Raw genomic sequence first — 14,854 nt, forward strand, 5'->3', positions numbered from 1 at the left:
GACTAGATATCTTTCGTGTCTATTCCAGCTCTGAAATTCTAGGATTCAGCTAATTTGAGAGTGGTCGGCTCCATCGAATGTTCTCCATCAAAACCTTTCAAAGGTAGGAGACATGCACCAACTGCTTAATTTCAATTTCAAGCAAGAAATTTTAGCCAACTGCAGGGTAATCATGGCTAAAATTATAAGGTATAAGAGGACTTTGTGTGTGTGTGTGTGTGTCTGTGTGTACTGTCAAATGGTCAGCCTTGTTTATTAGTTTAGCTTTTGCTTGTCTACACAATTTTCAGTCTCAAGATAAAATCCTCGTAAGTCCTAAGAAATGACCCATATTGGGAAGCAAAATTTAACAAGCCCTACCCTCTCCGAAAAATAAATATATATATTGTTATATTCATATATATATATGCAAACAATTTAATATCTGAACGATGCAAGATACTTGACTAGAAAGATTGATAAAAAGTTATTAATATGGCATGCTCAAAAAAAATCACAGGTGACCTGGTCAAGGGGATGAAGTGCAGGAAGGTATGTGTAATTTAAAGAATTCAATAACGAAACATCAAGGAAGCCCTACACGGAGACTCGTGGGACAGATCAGCACCTTGTTAACACCCAGGTGCATCTCTAAGGAAAGCAGAAGGAGGCAGCTTTCCTACCCATCACCCTGATCCCTCTGGCCAGAAAGATACCGCATGGTACCATTCAGCCCACTGCCGCCTCACTCGTGTGCATTTTCACCGTGTTAGGGAGTAAGCCACAAGGTGTCACAGTGGATCATCTGGCAGGGCTATTATCAGTCCAGACGCGCAGGTGATGCTTCAGGCTTCCGAGTAGTGCTGACACAGCTTCCTTGGAGAAGTCTGTGCAGAGCTGCATATTGAGAGGTGCACCTCTTTAGGCGGAATGGCCAGTCCAGGACAGCAAGTGTGTGTTCCCCAGCCCTCCCTGGGGGCCCCATTTAGGTGGCCCTGGAGAGGTGCCGCTGGTTCAAGGGAACATTTCAATGTTCTGTTGTCTCCACTGAGTTCTTGGCAGGAGCAAGCCCTGAACACAGCTTTCTCCCAATGGCACCGAGCGTGTGTGTCCTACACATTGGTCAATTCCTGATCCTTAACTATATATAGGTAAGTCTCAGAGATCATTATAACCTGGATTTGGGGGGAGAGCACGGCCACGAGAAGACACACGATTATTATGTCAGCGCTACTGTATAATAGTGAGAAACGCTGATGGCGTTATCTTATATAAGAACACCAAATCCATGAGTCTTACAACGACATTACAAGTTTGACTCATAAGATTGCAGTGTGCTAGCACAAGCCACATAAAAAATATTTGTAAAGATACTTTCAGGAAATCAAGCTGTCTTACATTACTTGTGCGACTTAATTTGCTGCCGGGATAGAGAATAGGGGCCGCAAATCATCATCATCATCATCTTCGTTCCCATTCATTGAGCATTTACTATACACTGAAATCCCCCCTTATCTGTGGGAGATGCATTCCAAGACCCCCAGTGGATGCCTGAAATCGTGGACAGTACCAAACCCTATAGGTACTATGTTTTCTCCCAGAATACACACCTATGATAAAGTGTAATTTATAATTGGGCATAGTAAGAGATTAACAACAATTACTAACAAAATAATTATAACAATGCGATGTAATAAACGTTATGTGAATGTGGTCTCTCTCTCTCAAAATATCGGATTGTATTGTAGTCACCCTTCTTCCGGTGAAGATGGGAGATGACAAAATGGCTATGGGATGAGGCGAGGTGAGGTGAATGGCGTAGGCGTCCCGATGTAGCGTTAGCCTACTATTGACCTTCCGACAAGATAGCAGAAGCACGGTCATCTGCTCTTGGACCTCGGTTCACTGGGGGAACTGAAACTGAGCAAAGCAAAACTGCGGATAAGTGGGGGAGGAGGCCTTCTTGTGCCAGGCATCTTACATCCATTAGCCATTCACCTCCCAAGCTAAAACTCAAGCTAAGAAAACAAACCCTCAGGAAAGTTAAGAAACTTCCCTAAGATCACACAGTAAGCAAGAGGCAAGCCCGGGGTTTGGATCCAGATCTGAGTTGCTCTAAGTCAAACTTCCGTTCAGATCTTTACATTCCAGGCACGTCACTCTTTTCGCTCCAAAGGAAAAAAACACTGTTGGAAACACTGTGCATATTTCCTAACTAGAAGGTGCACACATACACAAACACAATCCGATTGGGGAGAGCATCTCTCTCTCTCCGTCTGTCTCTGTCTGTCTCTCTCTCACACACACGTACACACTAGTTAGCAAACACAAAGTTATTAACCACAAGATCATACGCTAATATAACTTTCCATATTTTCTGTTGTGCAAGTCATTTCAAATAAGCTAATTAATGGCCCTAAAAGCCCTTTCCCAAAGTGCACAGTGCTCCAGGAAATGTAAGGTACGCTCATGATTCATCTCATAATTCATGGCTGTGGGCCCCTAGGTAGATCCAAAGAGAGAGAAGCGGTAGATACATCAAATGAGAAAAAAACACTAAGATAAGTGTAAATATTTTTAATCAGAAGTCGGGAGACTCCCAACAGATTCACACCACCCAGAAGGCAAAATTCTCAGGTCAACACTTTCTTCTCAGAAGAAATTCCTTTTCCAGCCTTCTTTTTTCTGCAGGTCTGGCTGAGCATTCTATCCATGAACGCTCACCGGGCTATTAGGCTCACAGATTCTTTTCCAACTGTAACTGTTGGTAAGATTCAAGGTAAAGTCCAGTATCAATGTGGATAGTACCAATACAGTGAAATCTTCTTTACTCAACCGGTATATTTTGCATATCAACTATGTGCTAGGGAGCACTGTGGGGGACAACTACGAACAAGACAAATGAGTCCTCTGCCTTCACACAGCTCATATTCTATGGGGGACAGGCAGATGCTTCAGAAATAAACTAGAAGCAATAAAATATCAGCTTGCTATAATTTCTATGAAAAAAATTACCAGGACATGTGATAGTAAGTGAGTGGGGTGAAGGGAAGTCATTTTAATTGAGGTGCTCCAGGAAAGCGTCTCTGTGAAGGGGCCATTTAGGCTGGTCAATAGAGGACCTATGAAGTGCTGGGACTCTTATCCTTCATTGTCACTACCTTCTTTGAGATATTTAATTGATTACCTGCAAATAAAGCCAACGCCATGCCAAAATCTAATTCAAATTAGATCTGCTAATACTTCATGGGTTATTATAGAGGAATCTGTATATCCATCCTATGACTGAGGGCAAAGGTGTTGAGACGTGAACGAGCTTGGAGAGTTAATAGATCCAAAGATGCTCTTTGTGACTGGAGTCTACTGAACATGTAGAAGGAGATAAGACTGGACATCTGGAAGGAGCAGATCAATCCATTCTTACAGCTAGAGCAAGGAGCTTATTCTAGGTGTAAGGGAAAGCTGAAGAGTGACGTGATCGGATTTATGCTTCAAAAATATCACTTTGGCTGCTTGTGGGGAATAGATTTTAAGGTGGAGAGAGGGAACAGGGAGCACAGTTAGGAAGCCATCCTAATCCTGAAAAGAGAGGATGGGGTTGCGATGTCACCAGAACAGAGTAGCTCCCTCTTCTTCAGAGGGGTCTGTCAAATCTCTAACACTGGGCCTTCTGTTTTTAGTTGGAAGACTAAAACTTCAAACTAGGTTAGTCAAAAGTGGTGGTTAAGTGAGGGCAAGTCAGGGCCTCCAAAGGAGAGTGGGGGGCCTTTACCAAACACATGCTTTGGGAGAGAACACTGAATGGGTAAGTGAGAAGATACAGCCCCCAGGGATGCCCAGGTATGGACTCAAGTCTACATGTCTGTGAGCTTCACTTTTCCTGTATCTGTTACAGGACACCAGAATGCATGAGTCTCAGGCTTGGGGTAGATCAAATAAGGAAACCCATCTAATGTCCAGTAATGGGCAGGCATTTACGGTAAAGACAAGGGCCTCACTGGGAGCTGAAGTAGGCTGCAAGGGTAGGTAGGGAACATCACCTCCCAACAAAGAAAGGCAGAGACACGAGGTGTGGAGATTGCCTCTTGAAAGAGGATCACACTAGGTGAGTGGGAAGCCCCTGTATGCCTTTATTTCCCCTAAGATTCCTCATTGAGTACCTGCAAAGGAAGCCAACACCAGGCCAAATTCTAATCCTAATTTAATTTCCTAATAGCTCATTGTTTAAGACAATCAAAACACCATCTTCCACAGAGTATGCCTGAGAAGGGTCAAGCACTGGATGGACACCTAAATATTTTTAAGGAAAAAAATTAAACTTTTAGATGATTATGCATAATAATTCCACAACCATTCCAGTGACTCTTCAGAGAAGACCACTTCAACGAATACTGAAGACACTCGTTCTTCAAAAGGGAGTGTCATTTCGGTTCTTTTTTTCTCAATAACCAGGGTATATGGTCCATCTCTGGCACCATCCTTTGGAATTGCACATGGTCCCTTTCAAAATCAGTCAGGAATCTGAGAGACAAATAGTCAAATCAAGTTAGGTAAATGAGGTCACCTTTCCAGCCCACTGCCAAAGTCAACCTGTCCTAGGGGAGAAAAAATGAATTTATTCACCAAATAAATTTCTACAGGTGAAACTAGAATCCTAGCTAGTATTTCTCAGCTCAGGAGAGGTGCTACAGCAGAAAAGTTAACAGCACAACCTCTAAAACTCAACTAGCATCTGTGTGACCTGGGACAATTTACTTAACCCTTTGTTTCCTCAGGAAAAACCCAGTTAGCAGCACCTACCTCCTGAGGTGATTATGAGGATTACAGGCGCTAACCTACAGCAAGCACTCAGCACCGTGCTCAACACATAGTGAGCACCCATGGATGTTAGCTATCATCACCCTGACCACCTTTCTGAAGGACATTTACCCTTCAGTGCGTGGACACACCCATAATCCACCGCCTATTAATCTATCATGGCACCTCATTGTAAGACTCGGTTTGTATGTGTTCCTTCATTACCAAATTGTAAGCTTCTAGAGGACAGAAAATGTTTTAATCATCTCTATATTTCTAGGCTCTGGTATTGTCATTGCCTGAAATACGGCAATTCTTGAAGAAATAACTGAATTTTAAGTATTAATAGTTTCCTATGTCCAGATGCATGCTCCTACAATTTAATTTTTTTAAAAATTTAGGTTGAACTGATGAAAGAAAGAAGAAGAAAAAAGAAAGAAAGAAAGAGAGAAAGAAAGAAAGAAAGAAAGAAAGAAAGAAAGAAAGAAAGAAAGAAAGAAAGATCTTTGTCAGATAATGACAGAGGTATATGTAATATCTACATCAGTTGAACATTCGTTAAAGCTCTGCTTTCTGACACTTTAAAAAAGAGATTGTTTTCCAAGATCAATTGTATTTTGAGACCCACCAACCAAACCCAAATAAGTTTATGAATCTTATTCTTGACAATGGATAAAGTTGGATATTTGGGGTTGTTTGTTTTATGTTCCGTTTGCTTGTTCAGAAAGGAGGTGCTCTGTGTTCCTCATGAAAAATGAGTTAATGTGGACAAATGTAATAAAAAGAGATTTATAGCCCTGTTCTCCATACAATTTAAATTAATTTCTTTCTGAGACCCAAACAAAAAGCTAAATGCATAAAAAATGCATATGGTTTTAAATCCTATATCATAATTGACACACCAAAAAGGGAGGTATTTAAATGTGCATTGATTTTAGACTGATATGAAACAGTGTTGACTGTGAGTTGAGAGATTTTTTTTTTCTTCTTGGCCTCCTACTAATAGTTAGTTTGCAGCAATTTTTAATTAAAAACAGTTCCCATAGTAAGAACATGCGGAGAAAAAAAAAAGACGTCAGGAAAATAAAATCGGTACAAGAGTCCTGCAATTTGTTTTCTGAGGTCATGTAGAGGTTTTGAAAAATAAGAGAGTTTGGAAGTCCTCATTTTTAAAAGTGCACTTTTGGTTTCATTTAACATTTTCAAAACAGCTTTCCTTACCACTACCAACGCCCCCTCCCCCCACTCCTCACAACCCCCTTCAGAAAACCTTGGAAGTTCTCTGTTTAACACTGAAAATCATTCCTATGACACAGAGTAACAGCAGGATTTTTCTTTCTAAATTTCTAGGAAAAAAAAAATCCAAGTTATCACAAAGCGTTTCTCATGTTTTTCCACCTATCCAAAATACCTAATCTCATTTTAACTAGACTCCATCTGAACATCAAGGATACTAAGCTACTCCATGAATAAACATGATGTTACAACGTGAAACCCTGTGACTGAAGTATATAAAAATGTAACTGAAAGAGAAGAATGAGAGCCCCCCAGCCCCTCCCACGCCCTCCCCAGGGAGCTGCAGAGTTGAGCAAGGAGGGGTGCAGGCAGCAGATTTAAATTTCAAGGTCTTCAAACACTGTTCGCGTTCGTATTAAATCCTGTAAAACCAAAAACTGTAATTCTAATAAAAACCTTGTGTGTGTGGCTTCCAATTGTAATCACAGTTTTCGCTTTTGGAGTGGGATGTGTAATGTTGATAAAAGAAAAAAAAAAACCTCGAAAAAGAAGAAATACATAATGGAACCTACACTTTCCTGGAGTTTGTGGTGTTTTATTAAAATTAGCGTATTGCCAACAGGAAAAAATATATATATACTTAAAAACAGCTTTGTTGCAATGGAGTCATGTTGGGTCATTTGAGAAAAAAAAAGGTACAGAAAAGTTAGCTACGAGAATGAAGATTTTTATAACTTGATAAACTTTCTTAAATTCTATAGTAATCCAACATTAGTAAAATCCTCTCACTAAAAATGAAGGTCACTATAATGTGTCCCACATTTTACCTATATTTTTCATTTCACAGACCTCAGGAAATGAAAAAAAAATACTGTTTACTGTTAACTAATCACTGAAGTTTTTACAGAACAAATTCTGGTATCTGTAGACCATGTTTTTATAGCCTATCTGACTGCACTCTGCGTGCAATGCTAAACTAACTATAAAATTGTGTAGCTGTGTTCTTCTCAAATACATTTGGGACAGCAAGACCATTCAAATACAAGAATTTTGGAAGACGTCGGGTAAATCATGGTAGCACACACAACGGAAAATGTCACCCCCTTCCTCCTGCCTGGGAATTACAGTACCAACAGTGATGCAGAGCTCAAAGAGTTTCTCTTAATTTCATTTAAAAGGGTGGGGGGAGAACACCCACACATTTCTTTATGAAATTCCACTAAGATTCTGATGTTGCAAATAAATTTCATTTCCCAGAACAGCCAATAGCATTTAAAACATTTTTTTGTTGTTTCTGGTGGCTTTGTAATACATTCATGTTCCTTTAAAAATGTCCTATAAGGGATGCCTGGGTGGCTCAGTCTGTTAAAAATGTCCTATAATCTCTGAGACACTTGCTTTCCTTTGCCACAAAGATTAGGGACCTAAGTCACCTCATGGATAAAATAAAGGTGGAGAAGGTGGGGATGAGCACTTTTAAGGGGAATGGGAGGCTGATGCCCAAAGCAGCTTCAGGGCACACCAGGCCCCCAGAGGCACTGGGATTGTGTTAATTCCAGTGACATAGTTCTCGAACTCTCTCTCCTCTTCCATCTACTGATTCACTGATCGGCAAGTTAACAAATGTTTACTGAGTACCTACTTTGTCCCAGGAACGGCATGCTCCAAGCACTACTTTAAAACAAGACTGTCCGGGTCTCTGCCTTCAGCTTTTTCTCCACTATGACTTCATTGTTTCAGTACTATTTGTGAGTTCGAACTGAACAGCATGAGCACAGAAATAATGTCTGTGCTCCTCATGCTGGTTCACAATACTTTCTCGTACAAAAGAAAACCAAACCCAGGACTTTTGCAGCATCTGAAATTTTTAAGAATTTTAGCGGTATCGCGAGGTAATTTTTAGATGAGGAACCATGATCTACGCCAAATAGTTGTAGGAAGTGACAGAAACAAGAAAGGCACAGGATTAATTTCCAATCCAACGCTCTTTAAACTCTCACTACCCAGTTTCTGAAGGACTTTGATTTAATTGGAAGAAATGCACCAATTGCAGGAGAGAATGCCCTGCGGTCAGCTACAGAAAGAGAATAGGTAAGTCCCCTGCTTCTTTACCACTTTCTTTCCTTTCCATAAAGAAGGAGGTTTCTAGAAAATTGCTACTAACTTGACTACAATTTATTCATCAACAATGATCTGCTACAATTTCTTTCTAGCCAAGTCTATGTTCAAAAAGGAATGGGGACTTGAGAGTATTACCCAAATTGTGTGTGTGTGTGTGTGTGTGTGTGTGTGTGTGTGTGTGTGTGTGTGGTATTAGGACTCAATGAAATAACACCATGTAATATAGGATCAGGAACCAAAAGACAGAGGAGAAAGAAGTGAGCCTCTCTTGCCAAAAATGATTGAAGGCCTTGGTTAAGTTACAAAAGTCACTCAACGATCTATTTGATTTTGTGTGTGAATAACCTGGTAACTCTTTCCTGGCTATTCTTGCATTTTGTTTCAACCATCTCTAGGACTCAGAACAACTTTACATCAAGAATCATCATTGAAGGCACAATGTCACTTCCTCACAAAAAGGGGTTTTTTTTTGTCTAAATATTTTCTTTTCCAACTACAAACTATGATTAAAATTTAATATTGAATGTTAATATTTAAATATCTTAGGAGAAATTATTTTATTCTCTCCTTTTTTCATATGAAATGAAAACAAATTTATGGCCTTTGGGTTCCATGACATCATTTACTTCTTGGCAAAGAGAAAAGAAGTGTCAGGGCGATTATTTGTGTAATTGTAAAAAAGATCTAATTAAGGGGGGGAAATGTTCGGGGTTGGCTCTAGAACATACCAGAAAACACTTCACAGTGCTTTTTTGGTCACGGTCAGAGAGGTTTTAAAAAATCTTTAAGATTTGTCAGAGCAAGCTTTTCTCTCCAGTTTCTTGAGCTAGGAAGTGGTTTTTTTCTACTCAGAGGAAAATCTTTAAAAGTAATACCCCATAATCCAAAAGGTAGGAGTTCCTGAGTTCAGCTCTCACAAAAGATAATGTGACTTTTTTTAGGAAACATACTACGAAAGGGGGACTTTTCAAAGGTTTTCTTTCAAATGGGAAACAAATGTGGGACCTTTCTGCATCTGCAGATTTCCGTGAGGGCCAGGACAGGGAAGTGCCCCAGATCATCTAGCTCTGAACTGGCCAAGTGATAACTTAGGAGCACAGGGGAACATAGGTATGAGGGAAATCTGCCTGTTCTCCTAACCAGGGAGGATGGCAGAGAAACCTCATGCCACAACTTCTCAGAAACTTTCTAAAACATAAGCCGGACGCAGGTTATTTTTAAATCCTGTTGCTGTTCAGGAACTGAGCCCTAATGGCCCTTGTTCTCTTGTTTTCAACCAAGTATATTTTTAAGACCTTTTTTAACCCCAAATTTGTATTGCAATGAATGTGTGTTGAACTATAAGACATTTTCTATCCCCCTAATTCTGATAAGCAGGCTATGACAACCAACAGTTTCTGCAAGAATTTCAGAGTCCCGCAGATAGTTCCAAAAAAAAAACTGAACGAAATATACAAACTGTAACACACACACAGCACCACACAGGAATATCATTTACTGCCAACAGGTCACCACCCTAAGCAAAACAGGGTTTACACTTCTGTAAAAGCTACTGGCTTTGGGGGAGAGCAACAGTATCGATTATATTTAACTTCTATGATGTATTAACATGTAAAGAAAATAGTGCTAAAGACAACCCAGTTTTGGTTGGTTTTTTTTTTAGGAAAAAAAAATCAGTCCTTGTCCAGCAGTTAGCCAATCAGAAAGCAGGTCACATCTTGTTAGCTGCATTAAATACATTAAGCGTCATGAATTCTCCATGCTCTGTTGACAATTTAAGCAAGTGTGTTTTATTTTATCATACAACATTAAGTGAGTCCCCTTCCAGAGCTGAGAGTCAATCTTCAATCTAAAATTCCACCAAAGCTATTCCCTTAAAGCTCTTTGCCATCAACCCTCTGGGTATTTGCACTCGGGCAGAGAAGACGGGAGTCCCAGAGATTTCTACTTCTTAAAGTGACTTTGGTGCACCTATAACAAACTCCTCAGAACACTTCAACACAAAGCCCCAACTCACAGGCAAATGGACAGCCCAGCAGCAGGACCTGCCAGCCTAGCTAGCACACAGAGAAAAAGTCAACTGGCATTAAATATTTAAATTGCAGGAGGCAGTCTGGAGTTTTGCATTTACAAAGTTCTGAAAGTCCTCTCTGCTCCCAGAGTTGCTGGCCGAGAAGGCAGAGGCTCACTCCCTCTCTCAGGCACAAGATTACAAATATGCAAAACTCGAGCTGACTTGAATGCAGAGCCAGCTCCCGGTGGAAGGTAGAGCTCTTAGCGAGACACTCCCATCAGCGATAAGAGAAAGTCGAGAACCCCCTTGCCCCAAGCAACTGGTTTCTGAATTTAACACGGAAATATACAAACAATGTATCCCTCCAGGGTTAGTTCTGAAAAGTGTAGGGGGTTACCCTTCTGCCCCCTCCACCTCGATTTTGATGACTTTGAAAAGCAAATACAGGTCAAAGCAGACTTCCTCTGGGGATTTGTTAAAAATTTATTTTGCCAGATGCAAATGATCCCCCAAATCCCTGGGAATTATATCTCACGAAACACCAACGGGACCGACTCAGAGCCTGCAAGCCCCGGAGTTCGGGAAGAACAGCATTTCTGGAGACCCGGCAGGCGAATCAAGTGCTGGGTTGTCTATTTCAAGATTCCGGCAGAAACTGTCCCCAGCTCCAAGAGTTGCTGTGCCTGGAAACCCAGCGTTCAAACTAGTGGATTCATCCTGGCGCTCATTTCCACGTACGTGGTAGTATCTGGTGGGACACTTCCCACAGAATTCAGCCAGCAACCCAGGAAAAGCCCATGCAGTTTAAAAAAAAAAAAAAAAAAGACACAAACACACACCCAAGGTTGAAGTACTTACCTCTGTGCGAGACTGCAGTCTCTTGTTCATCTCATAGATTCGGTACTCTGGCTGCACCATGTATGGTGTATGTCTCCTATAAAATGGGCCGAAAGGAGAAGAATAGAAGGGGTCATGTGGTGTGCTGGACATCTTGCCTGCTTGTCGAAAATCAAGCTAAACAGAGTATCAGTAACGTCCATGCAGAGCACATGGGCTGTGTTCCTCACAGTACAAAGTAGACGCACGCACACGCTCACACACACACACACACACACAGAGGCAGGCAGGCAGGCAGGCTGAACACACTGGCTGGGAACTGCTGTCGGAGCCCTCTATAGCAGGAGAGGAGAGGGAGAGCGAGAGAGGAGGGAGGGAGGGAGGGAAGGAGGGAGGGAGGGAGCACGGGAGAGGAGGGAGAGGGAGAGAGCAGGAGCTTCGGAGAGGAAGGGAGGTTGGTAGGGAGGAAGGGAGGAAAGGAGGGAGGGAGGGAGAGAATGAGAGTGAGAGAGAGAGAGAGAAGCTGGATAGCTTTAGGCACCACTGCTTGTTTTTAAAGAAGCAGTTTGTGGAGAGGTCATTTCCTGTCCACACTGTAGACTAGTTCAAAAATATAATTCTCCTCACAGTCTGACAGAAGTCTAAGGTTTGGTTTTAATTTTTTTCCTCCAGCCAGGACCCTTCACAACCTGATTGCTAAGCTTGTTAGCATATAGGTGGTTTAACCGCTGCCTGAGCCACTCACCCCTGATAGCCACACTGTTGTAATGTATCAGAAATGTGATTACTACAAAATACAGAAACACCGCACCGGGGTCCCAGATATTAGAGCCGGTGATTCACTCCCATGCCAGGATTTCCCTCTGCACTAATTTCCCTATATAGTTTTGGTTTTACTTGCTGTTGTTCCAAGGGCTTGTTACAGGTTTTACATTTCACCCCCTCCTCACCCCCGCCCCCCCCCCCAACAATCAACCCTCTTCCCAGCCCCTCCCTCCTCTCCCAAGGCTTCACTCAAGCAGGTTTAAGGGGGCCTGGGTTCAGGTTACGGAAGCATTTTCAGGTAAAAACAATCATTCGGAATGTGGAATGCCTAAGATACATTCATGGAGCAATGGGTTGGTTTTTTTGGGTTTTTTCCTTTCTTGAAAAGAAAAAAAAAAAAAAACTACTCCCAAAGCCAACTTCCAAATAAGATAGGAAAAGCAAGAAGGAGAAAACTCCCACAAAAATGACCATGGAAAATTCAGTTGAGTAGGAAATTGCAGATAATTGAATGGCTCATCCCCAAATAACATGTCCAACTCTGATGGAGGCAAGGTCTTTATTTTCCAAGATTGGTCAAGAACATAAATCTTTTCGCAACTGAGGTATATGATAACTGGACGAAAATCCGCACAGCTCAGGGAGGGGTAAGGATCTCTACCAAGAATTAAATGATCTATATGACAATCAAATTCCACTGGAACCAATGATAACCAGACATATACCCTTAAACAAAGCCCAGACACAGAAAATGTAAATGTATTGAGCTAATACCTAGCTAGGTCTGTAGTATTAAGAAAAGAAAGCAGAAACCACCAAAAAGGGTGACGCATGCAAGACCTGAATGTAAATGCATGCAAATGAGACATTTCTTCTTTTTAATAAGCAGATTAATTAACTTTCTGCCCCAATCATGGCTTGGGGTATCTCCAAGTCACTAGCCAACAGGGGATAAGGTATTGCTAATTCTGTAATTTACACTCTTAAGAATACTCAGGAGTAGAAATACCCCCAAACTGCTGTCTTGATCAGTCCCTTTCCATGATTGTATGAAATGTTTGCAGAGTCCACCCCAAACTTCCAGTGCAACCCAACACAGTAATGTCCCTTGCCAGGATGAGATTAGGGGAGACATTACACTAAGGCTACTTGGAACTTGTCTGAGAAGACCCCAGGGCAGGCCAGCATGCTTGGTTTCAGGTTTCATTACAAACCCAAAAGCTGGACTAAATTTGCTGCAAGGTTTGTCAAAACACACAACCTTCTAAAGACAGGATTTCAAACAAATTTGACTTGATTTATGTTTTGGAATGATGGCCACTGCAAAATCTAACGGCTCATTGTGTTTAGATTCCCAAACTAAAGACGTTCTAAGAGTTTAGTGCCTGCCTGAGTTTATGTGTTTACGTGGCTGGTTTTTGGAAGAAGCAGCAAAGTCACACCTAGCAGGCATGTACAGCCCAATATTGATCACAAAAAGGAAAAGCTCAAAAATCCATTTAGGGAACTCCTTTCTAATAAGGTAAAATTTTACTCTCATTAATTCTTGCAGACCATTCCAAGTTATAATTGGAAATAACCGCTTCCTGTTAATACCTAAAGACTCCAAATTCAGAAATATCTGAAAGTTTATCATGCTTGGGCCACATAGTTTTTCATCTCTATTACTTCAAGAGTCTCCAAACTGGTCTCCCTGCTCAGATCCACAATTCTTGTGCTTCGTCCTTATTATAATCAGAATGTTGACTGCAGAAAAGAAAAGCTGATTTTGCCCCACATCTTTCCTTCAGTGTTTCCCTGCCCCCAGTAAGAAAACATCCATGCTCCCTAGCATGGCACACAGAGCTCCTTAACACCTGTGTGCATGCGCGCTCTCTCTCTGTCTCTCTGTCTCTATCTCACACACACAGCATTTATTTGTTTGTTTGTTATACTTGGTCTTCCTAAAGTTACAATCTTGTTTCATGCATGCACACAGTTGTACTTTTATCCCTTGTTTCCCAGCAAACTCCTACTCATCTTTCCGTCTAACTAAATTGTCTCCCCTCCTCTGGATCTTTTCATTATTCCTTCATTAATTCATTTATTCCGTAGATATTCCATTCCCAGCGGAAGGGAGCATGGGCCACAGCCCTGGCCAGAGCATTTTGCAACCTGGTTGCACCCCTTCTCTGTGCTGTGAGAACTTGAGCAAGTGACTCCATCCCTCTGTGAGCCTGTCACCCCATTTTTAAACTGGAGACAGAGAGAGTGACGATCCATAAGATCGTTGCAAAGGATTAGACAAGATAATGCACTACAATGTATTAGATAATGCAACACATGTATAATTCTCAAAAAATGTTATTCTTCCTAATATATGCTTGGATGCTAGGAAACTTTGGGAAGTCAAGGTGGATAGCAGACATGCTCCCCACCTTCCTGCCCCTTGCGCTCCACTGAGGGTAAGAGGGGAGACAGCGTAGGAGAACTAAAAAGACTTTGGGAACATAATTTCAAACTGTAGTGTGTTTTATGAAGGAAATACAGCAGTTCCCCCTTATCTGAGGGGGTACGTCCAAGACCCCCAGGGCATGCCTGAAACCAGCATTAGCACTCAACGCTACATATACTATGTTTTTTCCTACACATGCGTATCTCTAATAAAGTTTAATTCATCAGCTAGGCACAGTAAGAGATGAACAACAATAACTAATAATAAAATAGAACAATTAGAACAACACACTGTAATAAAAGTCATGTGATTATGGTCTCCCTCTCTCAGAATAAAAGTCATGTGCCTATGGTCTCCCTCTCTCAGAATAAAAGTCATGTGCCTATGGTCTCCCTCTCTCAGAATATCTAACTGTACTGTACTCACCCTTCTTGTGATTATGTGAGTTGATAAAGTGCCCATGTGTTGAGAGGAAAGGGGGTGAATGACGTGGGCATGTGACGTAGTGCGGGCCTGCCTTTGACGTTCGGACCATTTCATCAGAAGGAGGGGCATCTGCTTCCAGGTCACAGCTGATCACTGGTAACTGAAGCTGCAGGAAGCAAAACCATGGAGAAGGGGGTGGGGGGGACTGCTGTAAATAAAAGCAAGAGTTAGAAAATAATGTCCCC

The 14,854-nt window shown here is 41.5% G+C and overlaps 1 protein-coding gene across 11 annotated transcripts in view; it reads right to left on the bottom strand.

Annotated features, from left to right (window-relative positions):
- LDB2 (LIM domain binding 2) overlaps nt 1-11,525 on the bottom strand; it is a 388,815-nt gene extending 377,290 nt beyond the window's left edge. For 5 of the 11 annotated variants that reach the window (XM_045881430.3, XM_064584318.1, XM_045881437.3 and 2 more), the window contains exon 1: nt 11,006-11,519. In XM_045881430.3, the coding sequence (XP_045737386.1) occupies nt 11,006-11,137 (132 nt within the window). In that variant the 5' untranslated portion in view covers nt 11,138-11,519. Of the gene's footprint in view, nt 1-11,005 lie in introns of all 11 variants that reach the window. The other 6 variants (XM_045881429.3, XM_064584317.1, XM_045881428.3 and 3 more) reach the window with 3 other exon arrangements.
- Between the last annotated feature and the right edge of the window lie 3,329 nt (nt 11,526-14,854).

The sequence above is a fragment of the Mirounga angustirostris genome, unplaced genomic scaffold, assembly GCF_029215605.1.
Source record: "Mirounga angustirostris isolate CCGP_5_RB_7025 unplaced genomic scaffold, mMirAng1.0.hap1 SCAF_2, whole genome shotgun sequence".
Lineage (NCBI taxonomy): Eukaryota > Metazoa > Chordata > Mammalia > Carnivora > Phocidae > Mirounga > Mirounga angustirostris.